At 40.5% G+C, this 11,479-nt stretch overlaps 1 protein-coding gene and 1 long non-coding RNA gene across 10 annotated transcripts in view; one reads left to right on the forward strand and one right to left on the reverse strand.

The window, feature by feature from the left end:
- TUT7 (terminal uridylyl transferase 7) overlaps positions 1-6,216 on the forward strand; it is a 66,497-nt gene extending 60,281 nt beyond the window's left edge. For all 8 annotated transcript variants that reach the window (XR_004443395.1, XM_033236907.1, XM_033236910.1 and 5 more), the window contains one exon: positions 5,204-6,216. Coding sequence is in view for 6 of the 8 variants with exons in the window: in XM_033236907.1 (XP_033092798.1) it covers positions 5,204-5,271 (68 nt within the window). In the remaining 2 variants the exon portion in view is untranslated. The remainder of the gene's footprint in view (positions 1-5,203) is intronic.
- Positions 5,399-11,392, reverse strand: LOC117098404. 2 transcript variants are annotated; one of them, XR_004443396.1, is made up of 3 exons: positions 11,258-11,392; positions 10,955-11,027; positions 5,399-6,963 (listed from the first exon to the last, which is right to left on the reverse strand). It is a non-coding gene; the product is annotated as an uncharacterized LOC117098404 (long non-coding RNA). The 2 variants fall into 2 exon arrangements; XR_004443397.1 differs by lacking the exon at positions 5,399-6,963 and having other exon boundaries at positions 10,610-11,027.
- Between the last annotated feature and the right edge of the window lie 87 nt (positions 11,393-11,479).

Consider the following 11,479-nt stretch of genomic DNA (forward strand, 5'->3'; position numbering starts at 1 on the left):
ATAATCCCACCTGCTCGGGAGGCTGAGGGCAGGAGAATCACTTGAACCCAGGAGGTGGAGGCTGCAGTGAGCCGAGATCAAGCCACATGCCCTGGACCCAGGTTGAAAGAGCACCGTTTACATAAAACACTCTAATGAATATTCACATATTTGTCTAGTGAATATTCACAATAGTCACATATTGTTATTTCATCAGGATAAATTCCCACTCGTAAGAATCATAGGTTTAAAAGTATACACATTTTGACAGTGATGCCAATATTCCCAAATTGTGATTGTTGACAATCCCAGAAGTCAGTGACATTGTTTCCCATACCCCGACTTCATTGGGATAGTCTTTTTTTCATTTTACACCTGCTTGAATTCCTATTATTACCATCGAACTTTACCTTTTTTTTTTTTTTACATGATTTCATCTATCTTTCTTTATATTTATGTCTTTGTACTTTTATATTGGAGTATTCTTGACAGGCTCTCACTGTTGCCCCGGCTGGAGGGCAGTGGCTCAATTACAACTCCCTACAGCCTTGAACTCTCAAGCGATCCTCCTGCCTCAGTCTCCTGAGTAGCTGGGACCACACGCTAGTGACACCACACTCAGCTGATTGTTAAAATTGTTTTGTAGTGACGGAGTCTCACCATGTTGCCCAGGCTCGTCTTGAACTCTTGGGCTTAGATGATCCTCTCTCCTCAGTTTCCAGAAGTACTGGGATTACAGGCATGAGCCACTCTACCCGGCCCAGTTTATTATTCTTTTAACCTCACTTATATGTGTTTGCCATACAGATGAATATTTGTTTTAATAGTGTGATCTAGCCAACTTTTGCATGGTTTCATATGATACCAAATTTTATAAATGTCATGTTATTCCTCTATATTATATAAAAATTCATTCATGTGTTATTTCTAGTACTTTTGTTTTTTTACATGCAAATATTTTATATTCAGGTATAGTGAACATTTTTCGGATATAATAGATTACATGTTTAAATGCTACCGTAGTAAAACTACTAGTACTGTACTTAGCAAAGGGTGTAACATTTTGGGAAAAACAGAAACAGGGGCAAGTAGCAGTATAACAATAACTAACTTACCTTCTAGAGAATTGGCATGGTTTTTCCTTTTTTTTTTTTTTTTGTTTTTTTCTTTTAGAAGGGTCTCATTCTGTCACCCAGGTAGGAGTGCAGTGGCACAATCACAGCTCACTGCAGCCTCGAACTCCTGGGCTCAAGTGATCCTCCCACCTCAGCCTCCCAAGTAGCTCACAGGCATGAGCCACCGTGCCGTGCCTGGCTCAATCTTTTTTTTTTTTTTTTTTTTTTTAATAAAAGATCTGTCACTGAGGTGGTGGAAGTGCCTTGAGTACCATCACCAAGATCGTTTCCTCTGTCATGTCCCTCTCAGCCCTAGAAACATCCATTATGATGAGGTTAAGTCTCCTAGTTTCCTCCCTTTTTTTTTTTTGAGACAAAGTATCCCTCTGTCACCTAGGCTGGAGTGTAGTGGTGTGATCTCTGCTCACTGCAACCTGCACCTCCTAGCTTCCAGTGATTCTCCTGCCTCAGCCTTCCGAGTAGCTGGGATTATAGGTGTGAGCCACTGCGCCCAGCACCTTCTGGTTCATTTTCTTGTACTCTTCCATATGTATTCCTTAACATATGTTTCTCCTTGGTGAATTTTTAAATTTAAATGGCATACCATAATATATAATAAGAATGTCCTACAAACCGGGGATGGTGATGCGGGCATGCAGTCTCAGCCACTCAGGAGGCTGAGGCAGGAGGATGGCTTGAGCCCAGGAGATCTGACACTGTAGTATGCAATGATAGCACCTGTGAGTAGTCACTGCACTGCACTCCAGATGGGGCAACAAACTAGATCCCATCTGTTTTAAAATTTTTATATGTTGCTGTTTTTAGATTTGGGGTTTTTTCTTTGCAGTATTCCACCCTGTGAATACAAAATATTCTATGTAATTATTACCCAGTTTTAGGTTGTATTCAATATTCTGCTGTTATAAACAGTGCTATAGTGAACATCCTTGTAGAAGTCCCCTTGAGCATGTGCGAGAGATTCTTTAGGGTTTGTGTATCTACAGGTCAAATCGTTAGGTCATAGCTTGCTTATGTGCATTTTAGTTAGATTCTATCAGATTACCCTTGTATTGGCTGAAATAATTAGAACTCACACCAGCAGTGTGTGGGTCATTTCTTTATATCCTTTCAAACACTTGATTTTTTTTTTCAGAATTTTCATTTTTGCAAATATCATGGATGAGAACTACTTATGGTGTTGTTCTCATGTGTATTTGTATGACTGGTGATGCAAGGGGCCCTTTTACTTTTTTTCTTTTTTGTTTTTGAGATGGAGTTTCGCTCTTGTTGCACAGGCTGGAGTGCAATGGCGCGATCTCGGCTCACTGCAACCTCTGCCTTCTGGATTCCAGCGATTCTCCTGCCTCCTGTCTCCTGAGTAGCTGGAATTACAGACACTTACCACGACACCCGGCTAATTTTCATATTTTAGTAGAGACAGGGTTTCACCATGTTGGCCAGGCTGGCCTCGAATTCCTGACCTCAAGTGATCTGCCCACCTCAGCCTCCCAAAGTGCTGGGATTACAGGCCCTTCTTACGTATTTATTGGCCATTTGGAGTTCCTCTTCTGTGAATTGTCTGTCCAAATCATTTGTCCATTCTCCCATTAAATTATCATTTCCTTAATAATTTTTAAAGCTTCTTCATTTATTCTGAATACTGCTCTTTTGTTATTGCATAAATTTCAAGTGTCTACCTGCAGTATATCTTCTGTTTCAACTTTTTGTGTATCTTGCCATTCCAAAGTTTTTAATTTTGAAATAATCAAATTATTAGTTTTCCTTAATTCGTTTTCATCATCATTTGGTTCATAATTTAGGGTCATCTTTAAGAAATTCTTCTCTAACCTGAGGTCATGAAGATATCCATCTCTATTTTCTTCTAACAGCTTTAAAACTTTGTTTTTTCCATTTAGTCCTTTAATCCATCCAGAGTTTATATGTATATAGAGTAGGAGGTAGTGATCTGAGCATTTTTCCCTCTGGTGAAAAGCCTAATCTCTTTTTTTTTTTTTTTTTTTTGAGATGGAGTCTTGCTCTGTCACCCAGGCTGGAGTGCAATGGCATGATCTTGGCTTACTGCAACCTCCATTCCTGGGTTCAAGCAATTCTCCTGCCTCAGCCTCCTGTGTAGCTGGGACTACTGGTACACCGCTGCCATGTTCAGCTAATTTTTTTTCGTATTTTAGTAGAGACGAGGTTTCACCGTGTTGCCCAGGCTGGTCTCGAACTACTGAGCTCAGGTAGTCTGCCCACCTTGGCCTCCCAAAGTGCTAGGATTACAGGTGTGAGCCACCGTGCCTGGCTGAAAAACTTAATCTCAATACTTTGTGCAGTTCACAATATCGAAGATGGGTGCCTATAGACAAATAGACGCTCTGTGGCATAAATAATACAGTGGTAGAACAATAGAGGACTTCGTTTCTTCCTGACTGAAATTTCTTTCTGAATTCCCTGGCTGATATTTTTCGTTGTGAGTCGATTATCTAGATGTTCTGCTTTGAAAAGTATGTGTTTAGGGAATGTTTTTATTGGCGTACTTACTATGTTTGTTATGGAAAATTTAGAAAGTATTGTTAAGTAAAATGAAGAAAATAAAAACCATCTAAACTCCCTCCATTCTAGCATTAACTACTATTTAGGTTTTGGGGATAACGTTTTCCTGTCTTTTTACATTAATGTAATAATAGTTCACATTTATTAAGCATTTTCTATGTGCCAAGTACTATTCCAGTTGCTTTACATGTATTCATCTGATCTTCACAATAACTTCGAGGGGCAGGTATTACTGTCCTCATTTTACAGAGAAAGAAAATGAGGCATCAAATACATGATTGGTGGGGTGTTTTTTAATTTTTTGAAAATACTATTTATATAGTTTTATACCTTGTTTTTTCATATTATTAGTTATCCTTCTGTGTATACCTAATATTCTATTATGTGCATAGTTCCTCATATACTTGGTCATATTGTAAGTTTGGGACTTTTAAGTTCTTTGCATTGTTAAATTATAAGGTTTTTATGAATATTTCTTTAGCAGAATTTCTACCCACCTCCTCCTGATCTTCTTCCTCCTAATAATTTGGTAACCAAAAATTGATAGTTTTAATTTGCATTTCTTTGATTACCCCGATATTGAATTTTTTCATATACTTATGCCATTTTTTTTTCCTATTTTGTATATTACCTTTTCATTACCTAGTTGTCTGTTGGTGTTCATTCTTTTATCTGTTGCGTTATAAGTTCATTAAATGTGGTAGTGTGCTTGGGAAACTCTTACCCTACCCCAGGATTACCTAAATACTCACTATTTCTTATGCTCTGACTTTCTTTTAGTTACATTTAATTCTGTAGTTCACTTGGAAATGGGTAGAGAAGAAGGATATGGTGTGAAGAGGGAAACTACCTTCCTTCTTTGCCTCCAAAATTACTTATTTGACATAATACAGTTACCGAATAATTCATACTTTGCCCCATTGGTTTGAAATGCAAACTTCATTACTTTGTTACATATAATCACCAAGAATTTCTCAGGTCTCTTAAGTTTTTTCATTGATCTATTTGTTCAGACTCCAAAACAAAATTTAGTAATTATTCCGTGGTATTGGTTTTAATCAGTAATCCTCATTCATGTCCTCCACCTGCAAATATAAATTTCCTTTTTTCCTTTTATATCAATAAGTTATTGCTACAATGATTACCATCCACAGCTTTGTATCTGCAGAGTAATGATCTAAGATAATTATTTCTGGTCAGATAATTCTTTGCAATCTATTGTGTTTGGTTGCAAATGAAGATACTGAATTATACAAGGCAGAACCTTAGGTTTGTCTGGTGCTCTGTACCAGCATGGAAATAGTGAATATGTAAATGTATTAAAATGAGATCACTCTAGGAACCTGTCTGCATTCAGAAAGAATTTTGACTAAGCTTATATTCAATCATCTGCATATATACTTTTTAATATCTAGTCTTACTACTTGATTCTAAACAAGTGACCAATTTTAGTATGAAGCTTTTGTGACTAATTAATAAGTAATTTTATGGCTTTTGTCATAAAGTGAGGCTTGTTTCATTTATATTGGGTTTTGTTTCTTCCCCTCCTCTAGGTAGCCTTTCCAGTAAATATATGACTCAGGGAAAAGCCTCAGCGAAGAGGACCCAGCAGGAATCATGAGGGAAGGAAAATGCAGCACTCTAAATGGCCACTCAGGCGTTCCTATTCACTCGGAAAATTAGGTTCATTTCACAGGACACAGCAGCGTAGATCAGGCTTCAACTTAACATTTAAGGGAAATGTCAGATTTTTTTTTAATTTAATGAAATTGTTAATGAGGAAGAATTTTTAATATAGTCTTATCCACCACCCATCCCCATAGATTTAAGGATTTTAATAGAAAGCCATGATGTATGTATTTAAGCCAGGTTAAAAGAAAAAATGTAACTATGGACCGGTATTCAATGAATACAGTTTCATGGTTTTTAATTCTTTCAAAGCACATTAGAAATGGTGTGTTGATAAACCCCAAGTAAATTAACCCTTTTTCCGTATAAATCCATTTTTTGTTTTGAAGAGGGGAAATTATATTTATTGTTGTTTACTGAATCCTTGTGTGAAAGCATATCAAATATGTATGAACTGCTACTGCTGTACTTCCGATTTACAGACATCATTTTATTGCTATTTGTAGACGTGATAACATGAACATGAGTACCTATTTATGTGGGCCTTCAGTGGATGAGAAGTGCCACTCAGGTCTCTGGGGTCTCCCTCTCTAATTTTAAGTAAACTGACATATAACTACTATGCTTATCAAAATGAAGTAAGGAAAACAGGTAGTCCTGTTTGCCACTAAACACATTTTCAAAGGAAAAATAAAATGAAAGTACTTTTTACTTTTTATGATATTCAGAAATTAGGATGAAGAACTTTTAAAAATTCCTGAAGATCAAAGACGTTATCTCTGCCAGTCACAAGTGTGGTTGGTGTCATTCTGGGTCTGACTGGAGCCCTCCTGGACTGTTTCTTTAATTTCAAAAGCCCTGAAGACATAGTACCTGGTCAGAACTATGCCTCGGTTTATTTATCATTTTGAAATAAAATCAAAATTTCAACCTGTAATTTTATCTACATTATTTTCTAGTGAAAGATTCCTAAATTTCCTGGAAAAAAAAAAAAAAAAAGATCAAGGAGTGAGGACATGGGGAATGACAGTAAGAGGAGTTTAACGAAAAAGAAGGACAAATACACTGCTCTAAAATAGTATACACAGAGTTCCCTTTGACTTGTACCCTTGCAGTCATTGGTGTGTGTTAACATCCAGTGTGTTCCAGGCTCTGGGAACGTATAAATTTGTTATTATAAAAGGCACAGATGGGAGTGGGGGGGGCGGGGAATTTGTAGGCGGGGAGGCTTAGGGGGTGCTTGCTGGGCAAACATTCTGGATGTTTGAAGATTCAGAAGACGCATATCCCTGTGCCCTTCTTTTTAAAAAAATTATTTGAAGACAGTCACAGCTAAGACAAATCATATCAAAATTAAAGACTTCAGAATTTGGAGGCCATGGTAGAAAGAATTAGTGATCATTCCCTACTCATTTTGAACGCAAACTAATGAATGACGCAACCTGGGCTGATGCTGCTCTACGTGACTGTCCTCAGCTGCCCCCCTTCTGGTTTCTTCTCTTTAACTCATGCATGAAAGTCGACTAGGCTTACAATGTTTGTCACACTTTTCTTTGAAAAGCCCATTGATGCTGTTCTGTTGTTTTCTGGCATTATAGCAGAAGACACGTCTAAGACCAGGCTAATTTTTGTTCTCTTGTAGGTTTTGTTTTTCTGCCTGGGTGCTTCTGTTTTTTTTTTATCCCTGTAATTCAGAAAGAAAATTACCTCAGTATAGAAATACATCTATCCAGCAACTTCATGCTAGCAAAACTTCAAGTTTAATCTCTACATGACTGGTTTAATTTTTACTGTCATTCTGGTGCTTCCTGTTTCTAATAATGGATTTTCTTATTGCACTTCTAATTTTCTGGAATTTACCTCACTGACCTTCCTTTACCTCTCATTTCCTTAATTTCCTTATATTCTCTTCCTTTTCACAGGAGTCATGTTTTCTTGTATACCTTTAAGGATGTTAAAAGTTTCCTACATTTTAATCTGATCCTTATGGTAGCTTCTGCCCAAAGTACTGGGTCTTTTGTTTGATTTTCAGTTCCTCACAGTGGATCCCTGGGTCAATGAGCAGTATTTACCAGAAGGCCTGCAAAATGGATTGCCCTTGATTCTTACTTGGATGTGGTCACAGCCCCATCTTGCTGCCCCAGCTGGGATACTGAAACATCTGCTCTTTGCTAAGTCCATTGGCCTAGCTGTCTTTCAGGTGCAGCCAGCTTATCTGTCTTCAGCTCTACAAATGCCCCATTACCAAGGTTCTCCTTGCCACCTTCTGTCAGGAACAAAAATATGAAATCTCTTTAGTATAGCAGTGGTCCAGTGGCCCCAACCTATGGTGTTTAAAACTTGCTCAGCTGGGTGCAGTGGCTCACGCCTGTAATCCCAGCACTTTTTGGGAGGCCGAGGTGGGCAGATCACTTGAAGTCAGGAGTTCAAGACCAGCCTGGCCAACATGGCAAAACCCCGTCTCTGCTAAAGATAGAAAAATTAGCTGGGCTTGGTAGTGGGCGCCTGAAATCCCAGCTACTCGGGAGGCTGAGGCAGAAGAATCACTTGAACCTGGGAGGTGGAGGTTGCAGTGAGCCGAGATGGCACCACTGCACTCCAGCGTCAGTGACAGAGCAAAACTCTGTCTCAAAAAACAACAACAACAAAAACTCCTGTTCAATGTGTGCAGGATCAGCAGTGTGCAAAAATGTTTTTAAATGTTCTTTTTTTTTTTTTTTTTTTTTTTTTTTTTTTTTTTTTTTTTTTTTTTGAGACGGAGTCTCGCTCTGTCGCCCAGGCTGGAGTGCAGTGGCCGGATCTCAGCTCACTGCAAGCTCCGCCTCCCGGGTTTAGGCCATTCTCTCGCCTCAGCCTCCCGAGTAGCTGGGACTACAGGCGCCCGCCATCTCGCCCGGCTAATTTTTTGTATATTTTAGTAGAGACGGGGTTTCACCGTGTTAGCCAGGATGGTCTCGATCTCCTGACCTCGTGATCCGCCCGTCTCGGCCTCCCAAAGTGCTGGGATTACAGGCTTAAGCCACCGCGCCCGGCCTTTTAAATGTTCTTAGATAACTTCAGTGTATTTTTCTTCTTGAAATATGTTTGACAAATGGCTTTTTTTTTTTTTTCTTTCATGAGTGGAAAAGATCCTGGATACATCAATAGAGTCCAGTGTTACAGGCAAAAATATATACACACACACGTTGAAAACAGAATTTAACAAACCCCTGTAAAACTGTAAAGCCCTCAGTAGCTTTTTCTTTGGAAGCAGGCATATTTGGACAGCAGCAGTCAAGAACTTCACAGACTTTCCACTGAATGGAACTCTAGACTCAGACAAGGCCTGGCCTACCTCGTTTTCCAGCTGTGTGGCAGTCCCCTAATCTCAGGCAGTTCGGTCTCCATTCCTATAAAATGGAAACCATACTTGGCTTTCCACAGAGTTGTGATATCAAGTGAGGTCTTACCAGGAAAACACTTCTTTAAATGTCTAGAACTATGAAACTAATGCCTGAAGTGCAGAGTGAGACAGTTCACTATTGTAAGTTCTGTCACATATTAGTGGAAATCTAAAAGTGGTTACAGCTTGTAACTCCTTTGACACTTACCACACCCACCTCATTTTGACACCACAGGACAGCTGCTGTTCTGAGATAAGCTCACATACTGCTTAAATAATCGTGAAATTTATTCTAACAGCTTATTTCAGGGACTTGTGCCAATTTCAAGTGATATTAGAAACTAACAAGTAGATCATGTGACTGAATGCTTATGTGCAAAATAACTAACCAAGTTAAAAACTGAATAGTAGGGTTTTTCTTTTTTGTTTGTTTTTGTTAAATAGTGGGTATTAAATAGAGGAAAGAAGTCTGTTAAACATACACAGGATCCTGAATCAGAAAATTGAGGACTAGATTTTTTCAACAGTGTCTAATGCTCTCTACTAAAATCCTTGAGTTTCAGCATCTGTAAAACTGCCCTGCCCGTGCTTCTGCCCTGTTCAGCTCAAAGCTGTGAGGCTAGTATGAGATAATATAATATGCTCATGGGGTTTTCTGAATCTTGTAAAGTGCTGCACAACTGTGTAATGTGTCAATAATTGAAAAAAAAAAAAAGACATGACATCTTTTATTTTAATTAAATTTTATTTTTAGGGCTGCTTTAGGTTCACAGCAAAGGTAAGCAGAAAGAAGTGAGCTGCATGTATCCCTTGTTTCCACACGTGCCCCACTGTCACTCTGCACCACAGTGGTACACTTGTTACCATCTTAAACCTACATGGACACATCATTAGCTCTCAGTGCCCATAGTTTACCTTAGGGTTCGCTCTTGGTGGTGCACATTGTGTGGATTTTGACAAGTGCGTAATGATATCTATCTACCATTATAGTAGTTTCACAATACATGGCATCTTTAAATACTCTTTTTTTTTTTTTTTTTTTTGAGGCGGAGTCTCGCTCTGTCGCCCAGGCTGGAGTGCAGTGGCCGGATCTCAGCTCACTGCAAGCTCCGCCTCCCGGGTTTACGCCATTCTCCTGCCTCAGCCTCCCGAGTAGCTGGGACTACAGGCGCCCGCCACCTCGCCCGGCTAGTTTTTGTATTTTTAGTAGAGACGGGGTTTCACTGTATTAGCCAGGAGGGTCTCGATCTCCTGACCTCATGATCCGCCCGTCTCGGCCTCCCAAAGTGCTGGGATTACAGGCTTGAGCCACCGCGCCCGGCCTTAAATACTCATTAACAATTACCATTTGAGTGAGGCTGTGTGCCTTGTACCCCTCTAAGGACTTCTCCTGTCATTTAATCTTCACAATATCTGTAGGAGGGAGGATATGAGATCCCAAACCCCCAGGGAGTCAAAGATGAAGGCCAAGAAACAAACCCACCACACTGCCACCTCTCTATGCCCCTCCCTCCCTTCCTTCCTCCCTCCCATCCTGTTTTTAGTTTCTTTGAAGACACAATCTCGCTCTGTCTCCCAGGCTGGGGTGCAGTGGCACGATCTCGGCCCACTGCAACCTCCGCCTCCCAGGTAGCTGGGATTACAGGTGCCCGCAACCACGCAAGGCTAATTTTTGTATTTTTAGTAGAGACGGGGTTTGACTGTGTTGGCCAGGCTGGTCTCGAACTCCTGATCTCAAGTAATCTGCCCGTCTCAGTCTCCCAAAGTGCTGGGATTACATGTGTGAGCCACCGTGCCTGGCCCCCAGTTTCGTTTCGTTTTTTTTTTTTTTCCTTTTCTTCTTTCTCTCCTTCCTTCCTTCCTGCCTTCTCTCTCTCTTTCTCTCTTTCTCTCTTCCTTCCTTCCTTTTCTTTCTTTTCTTTCTTTTCTCTCTCTCTCTCTCTCTTTCTTTTTTGAGATAGAGTCTCACTCCGTTGCCCAGGATGGAGTGCAGTGGCACGATCTCAGCTCACTGCAACCTCCGCCTCCCAGGTTCAAGCCATTCTCCTGCCTCAGCCTCCTGAGTAGCTGGGATGACAGGTGTACACAACCACACCCGGCTAATTTTTGTATTTTTAGCAGAGATGGGGTCTCACCATGTTGGCCACCCTGGTCTCGAACTCCTGACCTCAGGTGATCTGCCCGCCTAGCCTCACAAAGTGTTGGGATTACAGGCGTGAGCCACGCGCCCGGCCCCCAGTTTCTTTATGTGCAGATAAGGCTTAGGGGAAAAAAAAAAAAAGCATCCTCTTACTGTCAATGCGATTGCATTTCTGTAGCAGGAAGTCAGAACTGCTTGATGGAATTTTGAACTCTCCTTTCGGAACCTGCAGGAGATCAAAGATAAACTGGGCTTTAAAAAATGTTTCACTTATTAGTTCTTTCCACATCCAAACACTGCGAATCTGTCCTCCCCAGGACTGCTCCATAGACCCCCTCCTGCCCTTTTCCCTTCACTTCTAGCACTTCAATGACAAATGCCACCTGCCTTGATGTCCTCCTCTTTTCATCTGCTAACCCTGTCCTGCCAGGATCTCATTCTTCCCTGGCCCTTTACCTGGCTTCCTGTGTATGCCCGGGTACCGCGCCTGTGCACAGTGTCTGGTGCTCAGGAATATTGCATCAAAGCAGAATTAAGCCCCTGAGCAGCCAGGACAAGGTCTGAAAACACGTGTTAAATCCAGTAATTGTTGCTCGCTATAAATGTGACTATTCACAGTGCTGTCCAGTCACATCTTCAAGTAAGGTTGGGTTCCCAGTTCAGCACCAGAATGAAAAC

This window comes from Trachypithecus francoisi, unplaced genomic scaffold (assembly GCF_009764315.1).
Source record: "Trachypithecus francoisi isolate TF-2019V2 unplaced genomic scaffold, Tfra_2.0 Lachesis_group16, whole genome shotgun sequence".
In the NCBI taxonomy this organism is placed as follows: domain Eukaryota; kingdom Metazoa; phylum Chordata; class Mammalia; order Primates; family Cercopithecidae; genus Trachypithecus; species Trachypithecus francoisi.